At 31.2% G+C, this 14,374-nt stretch overlaps 2 protein-coding genes across 3 annotated transcripts; both read left to right on the top strand.

The window, feature by feature from the left end:
• The first annotated feature begins 3,668 nt into the window (after nt 1–3,668).
• On the top strand, nt 3,669–9,375 carry LOC114162208 (dynein light chain 2, cytoplasmic-like). The gene is made up of 3 exons (XM_028046023.1): nt 3,669–3,911; nt 4,039–4,144; nt 8,961–9,375. Exons 1-3 carry the CDS (start codon nt 3,744–3,746, stop codon nt 9,041–9,043), a joined length of 357 nt encoding a protein of 118 aa, XP_027901824.1. The 5' UTR covers nt 3,669–3,743; the 3' UTR covers nt 9,044–9,375.
• Nucleotides 9,376–10,121: 746 nt separating this feature from the next.
• On the top strand, nt 10,122–13,705 carry LOC114162312 (dynein light chain 2, cytoplasmic-like). Of its 2 annotated transcripts, none has more exons than XM_028046157.1 (3): nt 10,122–10,563; nt 10,657–10,762; nt 13,389–13,667. In XM_028046157.1, the coding sequence occupies exons 1-3, from the start codon at nt 10,360–10,362 to the stop codon at nt 13,469–13,471; spliced, it is 393 nt and encodes a 130-aa protein (XP_027901958.1). In that variant the 5' UTR covers nt 10,122–10,359; the 3' UTR covers nt 13,472–13,667. The 2 variants fall into 2 exon arrangements, with proteins under 2 accessions (XP_027901958.1, XP_027901959.1); XM_028046158.1 differs by having other exon boundaries at nt 10,134–10,527; nt 13,389–13,705.
• Nucleotides 13,706–14,374: the final 669 nt, after the last annotated feature.

Here is a 14,374-nt window from a genome sequence, read left to right as displayed (position 1 = left end):
TATCTTTTTACACAACTTTAGAGAGTTTTTTTTTTTTTTTTTTATATCTATAACTTTTATTCAATTTTAGATTAGATTATATACTTTAGGTGCTTGTTTTATTTTTCTATTTAAAGTAATTTTAGTTCTATTTATAAAATCATCAACCAAGTAATGAACGGCAGAGATGATTTCGGATTGTCGTTGTTATCCAGATTTCATATTCAAAGGAATATATATGGAAAATGATTGTGTTTATAACGTAAATAGAGAAAATTGATTTAAATTAAGAAAAAAATGTCACAAATGAAATGAACCACAATGTGTTAAAACTTGTCAGGTGAAACATTTATCATTTGAAATATAATTCTGACACTTGTCAAATTTGTACACAGAGAATGTTTTTATCTTTGTTGTTTTGTTAATTTTCTTAAGTTCTTAAGATTATTCCTCGTCACGTATATTAACTTTTATATCTTCTTTAAACATTCATGAGTTTAAAGTTTTTTCCTCCTTTTTATCAATATTAAGATTAAGATGTCTTAGTCAAATTGAACTTATATTATAATTCCAAAATTTAAATTCATTTTTATATTAATTATTTTGTTTTATACCTTAACTCATTTTACTCTATTTTCCAAAAAAAAAATATTTAATTAAAATAAATATTCATATAATATATGATATGCTTGTTGTAATAAAAAGCTTGACAATAAAATCTTTAAAATGCTTAATAATAACATTGATATTTATAACTTTATACAAAATATATATCAAACAACAATCAAAATTAATTGACTATTAACAAGTTTCACAACTAATTAACTCCGATGCAAATCAATATTTATCAAATTTAAAAGATAAAAGTTCTTTAAAGTCCATATAATGTTTATTAAATTTAAAAGTAAACAACTTAATATATAAAATATCTCCATTTCCTTGGTTCTTTATTTATCTCTTGTCTTTCTCCGAATTATTCTTGTCATGTCTCAATAATATAGGCAAGAACAAAAAAAATTCAAATGAGTGACGATTTTAAAAAAAAATCTAGACTCATAATTTGAATAAAAAAGAGAACAAAATTTTAAAATTCTCCCCTTAAAGATTTTTTCTCAATCATTTTATTAGAGGAATTTAAAAGTAACTTCATTTTTTTTCTTTTTCTAGCATTTCTTTCTTTCTAAACTCATTTTATTTTTCTCTTCCTCTTTCTTCACAATATCTGGATTAAAAAAAACTATTTCTTCATATTTTTTTCAAAATTTTATATTTCTATTATTTTATTCTCCTTTTTCATAATATAGAAGGAAAGTGTGAGCCTTCAAAGTATGTCATGTATAAGTTGGTGGTCCTTTTCAATTGGAATATCATATTATTTTTTGTGTTACTCTTAAAAGGTTATACATATTTTTTTTCCTCAAATTCTTTTTATAATTTTTAAGGAATAACTCTCAATCAACCTATTACAAATTTGTACTAAAAACAAAAAAGATATGTAATAAATTTATCGTGAACTCAAGTTGTCGAGAATAAAGAAAACTTCAAAGAAAATTTAAAAATAGACTGAGTATCAAATCAAGAAATAAGTTAAACTAAGTAATTTTAAAAGACCAAATAATGAACCTGGAATTATATCAAGAAATTTGGAAAACAAAACAAATAAACTAAACGATTAAAAAAACATTATAAAAAATTAATCAAGTCTTATTAAATTATTGTAAGTAATTTGAATATTTAATAAATAACTCGTTTAGAAAACCAAGATATTGTAAGACCACATATCTCATAACACTATACCTACAAATAGAGTCAAGTGATTAAGAACTCAAAGAAAAAAAATAATAAAATATAATTCAAATTCAAAAGTTGACGTAAGAAGAAAATATTTAAAGAAACAATCGATAGAGAAAAACAACTCACTAATATGGATTTAACTAAAATTGAAACTATAAATTATTAAACATAAAAATTAGATTTTATGACAATTTATTATGATAGTTATTATTTATCTGAATGAAAATTGAAAGTCATTCGTCAATAGAAAGAATAAGAGATTATAGAATTCAATTCACATGAATGTGCTTCGTTTGCATCAGATGATGACGAACGATCAGATTCAATTCGAAATAATTCCAAATTATGATTTTGGTAATTCAAGACAAAGATATTCATTTGACTGAATTAAGCTATATCAATATTTTTGTGGGGAATGAAATAATCACTTTTTTTTTAACCAAACATTAATAAACCCATAACTTCATTCAATATTAAAAAGTATATTTTGAATCTAATTCAATATTATAAGACTAACTTAAGACGAAGTTGTGCCCACTAATTTATTATAAATTAATTTTATTTCTTCAACGTTAAATTCAAAACTAAATAGACATAAACTTGCAAAAGAAAAAACTTAACTAAGTTCAAAATGAAAATAATCATTTAAGGATAAATACAGTCAAATAAAACATAAAACTTAAACAAAAATACACAATCAATTTTTTGTAGTTAGATATCTTAAAATCTTTTCTTTCAATTTTCTCGAAAGAAATTCCAAACTTTTTTATGATTTTTTTTAATAAATTTGTAATTTCTTTTATGACACAATTACTCAAATTTTCTGTATATTATTATGATGTTCTCGAATAAATTCTTTAAATGAATAATTTGTTTTTTTTCCTTGTACATATTATTTCACGTGAACATTTAATAAATATGACTTAAAAATCAGTAAATTTTAATTCGGTGTTACTATATATAATACATTTTATCTCAAGTTGATGACATATCAATTTCTTAAAGAAAGTTTCTTTCACCATTTAAATTTTTTTTTAAGGATTAAATATGTATTTTATCTTTAAAATTTAGTGAAAATTATAATTAACTCTTTTTAAAATATTTATGTTAATTTAGTCTTTCATTAAATGTGTAAATTTAATTTTTTTAACTAAATTTCATTAAGTTTATCATGTTTTATAGTACCTTTTATTTTTTTTCCTGTATTGACAACTACGTTGAAGGTTAAAGTACTTAATTACAAGCATTTAAATTACTAAACATTGAATTAATATCTTGACCATTTCAATTACCAAACCAATTTTAAAAATATTAATCTACTACACTACCTAATTTGTTTCTTTGCAAGGTTCTCAGAGGTGTTCTTCACAATTAAATTTATATATTTATCAAAAATCCCACTACTATATTCTATTTTGAAATAAAACTCTTAAATTCAAAAGAGCCAATTTTACTTTATTTGCTCCAAGAAATATATCTTCCAAAACAACGAAAAAAGATATAAGTTTTCCTCATTTTGTTAAAAGAAAAAAGAAGAGAGAAAGTGTTAAACTTTGTTTTATAAATCATTGCATATTTTTTATGATTTAGAGATGATTTTGAAAAATAATTTTAATTTTTTTGAATAATAAAAATAATAAAACAATGGACACAAAATCCTTTTTAAACAAGTATGAAACATGTGAGAGTCACGTTAATAAAGCCCCACTTTAAGTCTCTTAAATATATAATTCTATTTATCAATAATATTTAAAAAGAAATTACTTAAGGTAATGAAACACATTAATATTGTTATAGGTTTTTTAAAAAATGAATGTTATTAATTTTTAAAAAGTTTCATTTTTAAATTATTTTTTAGCTTAAAAATATATATTATTCAGATACGGTTTCAAAAATCACACCACCTGATTCCGTCACTTCCCCTAAAAGCTAACCAGAGCTCAATCGGAGATAGAGAGAAAAAGAAAATAATGACTGAAGAAGCGAAAAAGAGCATTGCCGGACCTCTAACGGTGAGGCCCAACACCGATGACCGGAAACCGTCACCGTTACCGGCCGTCCCTCTGAAGAAGGTTATCATCAAGAGCGCCGACATGATTCCCGACATGCAGAAGGAGGCCGTTGATATCGCCGTTGCCGTTAGTTTTAACAACTTTCTTTTCCATTTTCTTGGTTGCATGGTTCACCCTTTTGGATTCTGTTTCTGGGTTTGTTTGTGCTTACTGTGTTGTTTCGTAAAGGCTTGACTTTTTTCGGATTAATCAGGCCTTTGAGAAGTACAATGTAGAGAAAGATGTCGCGGAGCAGGTAAAGAAGGAGTTCGATAAGAGGCATGGCCCCACTTGGCATTGCATCGTTGGTCGTAATTTTGGTATTTCCTTTTGTTCTTTTTTAAATTGTTATTATTTGTATTCAATGATTTTGGTACTAGGGTATACTTTGATTTGTGGTTTATGTAATTCTTCTCTACTAGAAATTGAGTAGATGTGGATCTGTGTAAGTTAATCCTTGTTTGCTTCTCTGCATGATTGAAATTTAGAAGTGATGCTGAAACCTAGGTTTTTGCTTTTGTGGGTGCATGTGGTTGATTTTGTAGTTATGGAATAAGATTTTGCAGCCTTCTTCTTAGCTCGATTAACTAGCGGAATGGTATATGAATATGTAGATTAGTTGGTGTGGTTTGTGTTGTATTAATGAGTCACCATGACTAATGTACTTCTTTGACAGATAATTTGTTCCACTTTGATTGTGCCTATAAGCTGTAGAGGATGGGGTTTTCCTTTATTGGTTTGAGAAGTCTTTTCTTGAATCAGTGGTTAGTGGAGGAGAAAATGGTTGAATATAACATTGGCTATTTACATTTTGTGACAGGGATAAATGCTCCCTGATATTTCATGTTAGTGTCCCATGATTCTGGTCCCTCAAAATTTATAATAACCAGGGGTCTGTTTGGACAAGCTTCTTTTTCCCAAAAAAGTAGGTTTATGTTAGCTTATGGATAAAGTTATTTATTTATTTATTCTTTGTTAAAAGACCTTATGGAAAAGAACGTCCAAACAGACACAAATTATATTTGCTACTCAAATGCAAACTTAACGCATGGAGAGGGCCTGCCAGGTGGGATGAAATCACCAATGTTCTGCATTTGTACAGAGGGCAAATATGTGGTCTATCGCTTAGATTAATAAAGAGCTAATGACTCTAGGGAGTGCTGGGATTCTCTAGTAGTATCTAGTTGGAAATTTGCCAAAGTAGTTAATCTGTATGTATGATAAAGCTTTAGGGTTTTTAGTAGGTATATGGATTGATCTCTTTTTTATTCTGCTTTTTAAACTTTTTAGAAAAAAATTAGTTGATATTAATATTCTAGGCGAATGATGTGCTCTGTCTTTCATGAAATATCTTACGTGAGATAGAAGTATCGAAAATGTGCTTAAACGAGAAATTCATCCTAGTACTTTCATTCATCTATAGGAGTTCGGTACATCAAAGATACAGAGAAAAGTAATGATTAATCCTGCACATATAGGTCGGATAGGTAATACAATGCATAAATTACACAATTCTGACAATATTTTCCATTTGTTTTCAGTTACCCTGTTATATCAAGGATATATGCCCGTTAGACTGACTCTATTAGCAGTTAATTATGTTATGATTAATATAGGTTAGTTAGTCCATTGGTGGGTTACATAGTGAGTCAATATTCATGGTTGAGAAGAATTCTATCTTGTGATTTGAGAGGGAATTTTTCGTAGGCCCATAATTAAAGTGCTTCAGGGGAGGCAAAGCTGAGGGACAAAAGCTAGAGGAAAATGGGCCTTAAAGGGGCCTTTGGGTGTATGAAAGTGGAAAAGAGCTTGTGGCAAGCAAGGAGGGAGAGAGAGAGAGAGGCCTTGAGAAAGGAAATAACATAATTGCCAGGTGGCAGTGGTGGAGGGGGTGGGGGAGGCAATGGAAGAGGGGGATGTGGGAGTCATGCTAGAGATAAGGAAACAAAATGGAGGGTGTTAAATAGATTATCAAAATGGTTCAGGGTGGTTGGTTTCATGGTAAGGAAAGGCGCTGGTTCTCTCTGAGCAGTTTAACCTCCTTAGCTACTGTCTTTCATTCTTCATTATTGTAAGGAGCACTGCTCTATTACAATACCATTTAAGATTTTATCTGTGTTCTTTTTTTGTAAAATTCACCGCAAGGAGGAATTCATCCGTAGGTGGAAGTGTTCTCGTAATACAATATTTTTTCCAGTTTTGTTTCATCCGTAGGTGGGATGTCAAGAGTTTTTTCAAGAAGCCACTAAACTACCACCTACTGGAAGGCGTGATCTTACTAGAAATAAAGGAAAGGTCTCGATTACCTTATATCAAGCCCTATAGGTACCCCACCATCTAAAGGATGCAATAGAGATGTTTGTGAAAGACATAAGTAAGTGCAAGTCTATTCTCTGATTTTAGATTAAGAAATGGGAATTGGAGTTTTTTACTGATTGTAGAGCCCTTCCATAGCATTACTACCCACATTAAATTCCCAATTCAGGTTATAGAGGAGCTCTTGGATGAATTGTATGGTGTTATGATTTTTTCAAAATTGGTTTCTAAAATCTAGATATCACTAAATTATAATGACGAAGAGTGATATTCATAAGATGAAATTCAGATCTTATGAGGGACATTACTAGAAATAAAGGAAAGGTCTCGATTTGAGTCATCCATTTTCAGTGATAGAAGGTTTTGATGTATTCATTTCAGAAATCATTCACCTTCATGGTTTTGTGAATTTCATTGCTTTGGATAGGTATGGGTGGTCATGATTGAATTCTAGAAGTACTTAGATTTAGGATAAGACTCATTGATCCTGTTAGTGACCTCCGTCTGCCCATTCATTCTTTGTGCTAGCATCACTTACAGGATCAGTGAGTCTTATCCTAAAGTGGATTATGTGTGGGAAGAATTTTGGTTTAAAATTGTTCCCACAATGTATCTCTTGGTATGGATTCCATTTAAGGCACTTTATGGGAGGGATACCCCCACCCACCATAGTCTAGTATCATTTGGGAGGCAGCAGTTTTCTGGATAAGGTTTTCCCTGATTTTCACCTTGAGGACAAGGTGCAGTCTATAGAGGGTTAGTATTGATGGGCCTAAATAGACCTATAGGTGTATGAGGTGAAAGAAACAAGTGGAAAGAGTAGTGGGATCGGATGACAATTGGCTGCTGGCAGTTTGAGAATGGAAGAGGAGGATGTGGTAATCATGCTAAGAAGAGATGGAGAAAGGGGGGGAATCACAGAATGGAGAGGGCATGAACAGATTCTTGAAAAGTTTCAAGGTGGTTTTGGGGTTAGGAGAGCAGCTGGTTCTCTCTTAGCAGTTTATCACTCGTAGCTAGTAACTCAGTCTTCATATTGTAAGGAGCAGTGCTCCATACCATTTCTGTTTAACAATTTTCTTCATATTTGTCTTAAATTCTCTGTACTGAGGAAGATCCGTATGTGGTAGTGTTCTCCCAATATAAATATTCATTACTGTTTTGTTTCAATTTGATTTCTACCAAAATTCATGTTGTGGGAGTCCAGGGAATCAGTTGTGCTCTTTTCTGTCAATAGAAAGAAACTATTATGTCTACTATTAACTAAGTGCTATTGATATTGCAGACCTAGACTAGCATGTATGAGAGTAGAATTTGATAGTTTTCAGTCTTTCATATATTTGCTTGAAATGTTCAGTATCATCCAATGTACTTGTGAAAATTTTCTAACATCCATATAAGCAGTTGCACTTGCTCAATATTTCAAACTTGAATGTAATGTTCAAATTCAATGTCAGCCACTAGGATTTTGTGATAACGAGTGTTTATATGGAAAATGATATGATATGATTTGATTACAGAACTAGTTTGTTAAATATATGATTTGATTACATTAAATAGAAAAATATGATATAATATAGTATGACATGATTTTATTTCATCAAATCGGAAATATCTTTGCAGATATTTCTCATTATTAGTTATTGATTTTGTTCCTTATTAGTGTATCTCTTTTCATTATAAATAAGAATTCTCATGTGTATACTACACACTATTACAAGCAATTCTTTCAATATGCTATCAAAGCCATACCATCCTCTGTGACATATTTTATTGGTAATTCGCTGTTGGGAAATGACCTTTTTCGTAGACACATTGGTCCTGACTGTCACTTTGTCTCTCTTTTGGGTGTACAATATCCACTGTGGCATTATTTTCTCTCTGGCAACTGCCATTCTCTCCGAGCATTTTTGTAGCTGTTGTGCCCTTTCAGCATTTTTGTGCCCTAGCAACCTGAACTGCCGCAATGACCTAGCTCTGACAACCAGAACCTTGAATACCGAGTTTTTATTTTAATTTTCTCTTCTTATACCTTTTTTTTTTAATCTTTCCTTTGTCATCCGTCTTTCTTTCAAAATTCTGCTCCATCTAGTTGCTGCTCTGTTTTTATTTTAAATTTCAGAACCTGTTTTTTGATTTTTGTTCTCAGATTGCTTATAAAACATTGTTAAGAACTAAATTTAAGAAGAAAACAGTGTTTCATTGCATAGGAGTACCAAAGGGTTGAATTATTTATATACTTTCCCGACTCTAACAGGTCCTTTCATAATTCCTAGCTTCTATTAAGTTTAAATTTCTACTCATGCTATATTGTACGCGTAAACATAGTCTCGGCCATGACCAGAATAGAAGAGTTGCTATTCGCACAACAATTTCCTACAACATTACTTTTTCACTCTATATCTCTCCATCACATCACTCATCTGCATACTCTTGTCTTATCCCATTGTAACAAAATTGTAGGAAGTTGTATACACATAATTTCTCTAACAAGAATCACTTTCGACAGATAATCCTATTTGCAGTTTCTTTTCTTCTTTTCTTTTTGAATTTTTTAAGCCAATATAGATGAGAATGCCACTATGATTAGATTAATGATAGCATTTTACAGTTATTCATGTTAACTTTTAAGTGCATGTTTGGATGCGGTTGGGGGGGCTCAAAAGTACTTTTACTTCCAACAAAAAACCAAGTAGAAAATGAAACTCGTGCCATTGAAACCACAGTTACTGGCGCTAGAAAAACTGAGTATTGACATGATTAATGATCTACTTTATTACATTTTCTTGTCAAAACATCATATTCTTTTCGTTTTTGCAGGCTCTTACGTGACTCATGAAACAAATCACTTTGTTTATTTCTATTTGGATCAGAAAGCGGTTTTACTTTTTAAGTCTGGATAAGTCCAATTGTGGTGGCAAAGAAGATGACAGCAATGAGATTTGTCTTGTGATTATGCTGCTGATGTATTCAGTCCTCCATGTATCATTGTGCTTGTATATTTCATGTCATGTAAACTAGTTCTCGGTTTGGATATCAACTTAAGGATCACTTCATTTTGAGATTAGTGTTCTTTTCTTCTCAGGATTTTTTTAAGAAAATATCAATTAGAGAAAAGCTTTCTGATGCATGTAATAATATTTTCGGGGATATTGTTTCATGGAGTATTTTTTGCATTTTGGGAATATTAAGTAAGAATATTTATTCCCATATTTCTTAAAAGGTTATAAAAAAAGTTTTGGACATCTTTCATTCTCAGAAAAGTTATACAGAAACATGGCTTCGGTAAGAGGGTCTTAAAGTTAGATTTCTACAGGAATATGAAGTTATTTTATAATGTTCTGTGACAATAGAAAGTATTTCCAGAAATAACAATAGTTAACCAAATATATCTTTAAGCATGCTTAATAACCACATTTAAGTTATAATACCTCAAGAAATATATGATTCTTAATAATGCAATAACATTGTAACTAGTAAAACTCTTCACCGAATGATGTTATTTAGGCGAACTATAAAAATAAATATACTGATATTTAACTGATAAAAGATAAATCTTTGTATTGAAAGCAAAAGTTTACATTGAAACGTAAAATAAGATAAGATTTTTCCTTAAAACACTAACCAACAAGTTGCAAAAACATTGCGTAACATTGAGCAATAAGTTACAAAACCAATTACCTAAGAAACTCATACTATCAAAATTTGTAATGAAATGGTGTTGCCATGCATGAGACGCACGGGTACCAAAAGACAGAACAACAAAGTTCATCCTCACAAACATCATTCAATCAATCACAGCCATTGGTCCACCTAGTTTCTGTCGTGCAAGGATTCGCATCAGTAGACCACACCAACTATGCTCCACAATCCTTTTACATATTCTTCAGAACACTTTATTTTCGTCAAAATAAAATTCTTAAATTCAAAAGACACCAATTTTATTTATTTATTTATTATTCAATAATAGAAACAACATATTCTCCAAAACAGTGCTTATGGTGGGCCTTTTGCTGAACTCGGAAGCATTCTCTGGAGTGTGTGGTGTGGTGTTGCTGTTTCTACACTTACCACTGCAACTCTTTTCTTTCTCCTGCATTTCTCAGCTTAGCCCCCCCACGTCGCTTTCACTTCCCGGAAACCCAACTTCATCATCAAAATTTCATATATCACACACAGATAGATAGAGAGAGAAAGAGGGAAATTGTAAAAATACAAAATGAGTGAAGAAGTGAAAAGGAACATTGCCGGACCTCCAACGGCGAGGCTTAACACCGATGACCGGAAACCGTTACCGGCACCGGCCGTTCCCCCGAAGAAGGTCATCATCAAGAGCGCCGATATGATCCCCGACATGCAGAAGGAGGCCGTTGATATCGCCGTCGCCGTTAGTTTTAACGACTTTCCTCTCTTCCTTTTCTTTGTTGCGTGGTTCACCCTTTTGGATTCTGTTTCTGGGTTTGTTTATGCTTGCTGTGTTGTGTCGTAAAGCCTTGGCTTTTTGCGGATTAATCAGGCCTTTGAGAAGTACAATGTGGAGAAAGATGTTGCGGAGCAGATAAAGAAGGAGTTCGATAAGAGGCATGGCCCCACTTGGCATTGCATCGTTGGTCGCAATTTTGGTAATTCATTTTGTTATTTATTGTTATTATTATTACTTGTTCTAAATGATTTTGGTACTTAGGTATACTCGGATTCGTGGTTTATGTGACTCTTCTCTGGTGGAAATTGAGTAGATCTAAGGTTGTGTAGGTTGGTCCTTGTGTGTTTGCTTCTGTTCGTGGTTGGAATTTAGAACTGATGCTGAAACCTAGGTTTGTTGTTGTTGCATATGGATGATTCTCTGGTCGTAGAATAAGATTTAAAGGCTTTCTGCTTTCTTATATTCTCCAGCGGAAAATTGTGAGCTGAATGGTATATTTAGTTTAATTGGTGTAGTTTGTGTTGTGTTGATGAGTCACAATTACTTACGTACTGTGGACCTGTGGTGTGTGGTGCGTTGCTGGGGACAAATGCTCCCTGATATTTCATGTTAGTGTCGTGAACTTGACTTGATTCATGTAGGGCCTGTCATGTTGGATGAAATGTTCTTGATGATGCTCTGTATTCTTAGATACGGTCTAATTGATAATGAGCTAATGAAAAGTGAGGGTGCTACAATTTTCAAGCTATTATCTAGTTGGAGATTAGGAATTCATGAAATCATCACTGGATGAGTTGTTTTGCTGCGAATCACATTGCTGGGCCATTACTGTTATATATTCTTCCCCTCTTCATCTGTCTGTCTTTCATTTTCTATGGATATCTTAATGTCAACACTCCATTCTACAACCCTGGTGCTTGTTAACAAGAACCTTTTGAAGATCGAAAAAGTATTTACAATTGATGGTTTCTCTTGAGTCTTAAATACCTGTCAAGTTCAGTGCCGTTAACCTTTAAAGTATCGTCCAGTCCATAATGTGAGGCGTTTGCTCAAATATTTATGTTGTGTGATTGCACATATTATTATTCAAGTTCATGTTAATGAAACTATTGTATCTCTTCGTAATCTGGTAAAATAGCAAATATATGAGCATGATAAATCTTAAGGTTCTGAGTAAGTCTATGAATTGGTCTTGTGATCTGCTTTTCAAACTTTTAGATGATTCGCTAGTTGATATTAATTTTAAGCAGAATGAAGAGCTCTTTCTGTCATGGATTATCTTTTCCATTTGTTTTAATCTTCTATGTCAATATCTGGTACATGTATTGAGTAGAATTTCAAACACTTTCGAGATAAGGTTGTTCATAAAATGATATAATCTATTGCAAATTTGCAATTGCTAAAATTAAACTGACAAACCAACTACCAAAAATACCAAAAAATCAATCTACCGTCTTTCCCTTAACAGGCACTGCCTCTATCTGTTCTCTAATTCATCCATTATTTGTGTTATCTATTTTTGTAAGACCATACTCATTTATCTATGACAACATTATCATCTCTATAATACTTATCTTATGTTCTTGGTATCTCATTGTCCAACATTTGTCACTGTAGAGCATTATCTGTAGATGTTATTACACGATGATGAAATTTTCATCCAAGCTTGAGTGACTACTTTAAACTGCTAAGAACACCTCATTTATTCCTCCATTTCATTCATATATCTTGAATCTATGATTTTACCCCCCCTCTATCACTTCATTAATAGTTACTTTGCATGATAGATCCAAGTAACCACATTATGGAATTGTAGCCATATTCTGAATTATTTATAAGTAAAACCTAGAATTAACATGATCACATTTTCTGTCCATGTAATGCAACTTCAGCAAAGTTCTTTGTTTTCCATTTACATTTGACTTCATAACATAACTCCCTATGTTATCCAAATGTAGGATTAGCCATGTAATGATTTGCTTAACAGCACAAACTAGGCAGAATTAATTCTAAATTATTTAGTAACATGGTCCCAAAATGTGGTTCTTCCATCATCATTTTAAAGTAGTTTTATTGTTAAGTATTACAATTTAATCGAGAGCATTTGTTTCATTACATGGGAGTATCAAAGGGTTGAACCGTATATAAACTTTCCTGACCCCTGCATTCAGTTAACAAATCCTTTCACAAATCAAATTTTAATCAAGCTTAAATTGCTACTCGTGCTGATGCATGCTTAAACATAATCCAGGCCATGAGCATAATAAAAAAAGAGTTATACTGATACCATTAGCACAACAGTTTTCTACAATTCTTTCTCCATAACTTTTTCACTTGCTATCTCTGCATGATATAATTAACTTATTCCATACTTTTGTGTCTTATCTTCACATCACGTGATTATTAAAAATAACTGTACGGATTTTTTGTGTGAAAATAATTTCTCAAAGAAGAATCAGTTTGGCAGATTTTGAATTTTCAAACTCAACAGTGTCACATACTTGCACACAAAAACATTAGACAACAAACACTCATAGAAAGAAGCACTAACATGTCAGAGTTGTAGCAATACCTGTGTTGTTGACACCTAATAAACCCTTTGGCTACTCCTAGTTTCATTTTGCATTCTTTAAAAAATGTTATACAAATATTGACGCGAATAGTCTAATTTATCTGTTATTCTTATGCCATTGAACACTATTCTTTTTTCAATGAAATTCAGATTAATGCAAGTGAAGGCAGTTTCTAGTTCTTTCTTAGCTTGGTAATACTTTTGCTACAGTTACTATTAAAGTGAATTGATGGAGTTCTCTTCCTTTTTGCAGGCTCATATGTGACTCATGAAACAAACCACTTTGTTTATTTCTATTTGGATCAGAAAGCGGTTTTACTCTTCAAATCTGGCTAGCTTTATTGTGGTAGCAAAGATGTTGAGAGCAATGGGAATTATATTGTGATTGTGCTGCTGCTTGCACTCCTCCTTGTATTAATTCCACTGACATTCAAAATCTTCGCTGGACATTCTTCTTCTTGTATATTTCATGTAATGTAAACCAGTTCTTGGTTTGGATATATATATATATATATATCTAAGGATTAACTTAGAAGGGTTTTCAAAGAAGAAGATATTATATCTTAAAAATGAAATCTTTCTGAAGCATGCACTGAAATATAAAAACAATGACAGTAGGTTTGTATCTGGTTATGGAAATTACTGTAGGCATTTTAGATAATAGTTTTGATCTGTACTGTTTCAACGTTGACTTTTTTCATCATTTGGTTAATGTAATTTTTTTTTTCTGGAACAAACTTTTAAAAAGGGAAATGAACAAATAAATAGCAAATTCTTCTGATAAAGTTTGTGATTTTTCGGAAAGATTGTGATTTTTAATTATTATTTATTTATTTTTTAAAATATAAAAAACTAATTTTTATTAAGACTATTTTATTTTTAAAAAAATTGTCAAATGTTGATCTATTATTGTAATTTTTTTTTCTTTTTCATATAAAGTTTTAACTGACAAATATCAAGAATCACTGATTTTATCCAAGACAAGGGATGTTAAATTTAAGTTGCTAGAATAGTAATCAGTTAGTAAAATAAAATAAACAATCAGTTAATATATATATATATTATTATAAAAGTATGTTGACAGTATAAAAAAAAGAAAAGTAGTGTGACTTTTATACTGAATAATAAAGAAGAGTTTTTTTATAAATAAAATGATTATATATGATTATTGAATTAATTGGTTCTGGATGAGTTAAGTTTTTGAGGTTTGGGTAAGAGAAATTCTGAAAGAGCAGCCAA

The sequence above is a fragment of the Vigna unguiculata genome, chromosome 9 (genome assembly GCF_004118075.2).
Source record: "Vigna unguiculata cultivar IT97K-499-35 chromosome 9, ASM411807v1, whole genome shotgun sequence".
Lineage (NCBI taxonomy): Eukaryota > Viridiplantae > Streptophyta > Magnoliopsida > Fabales > Fabaceae > Vigna > Vigna unguiculata.
This window is presented reverse-complemented; position numbering and strand designations above follow the sequence as displayed.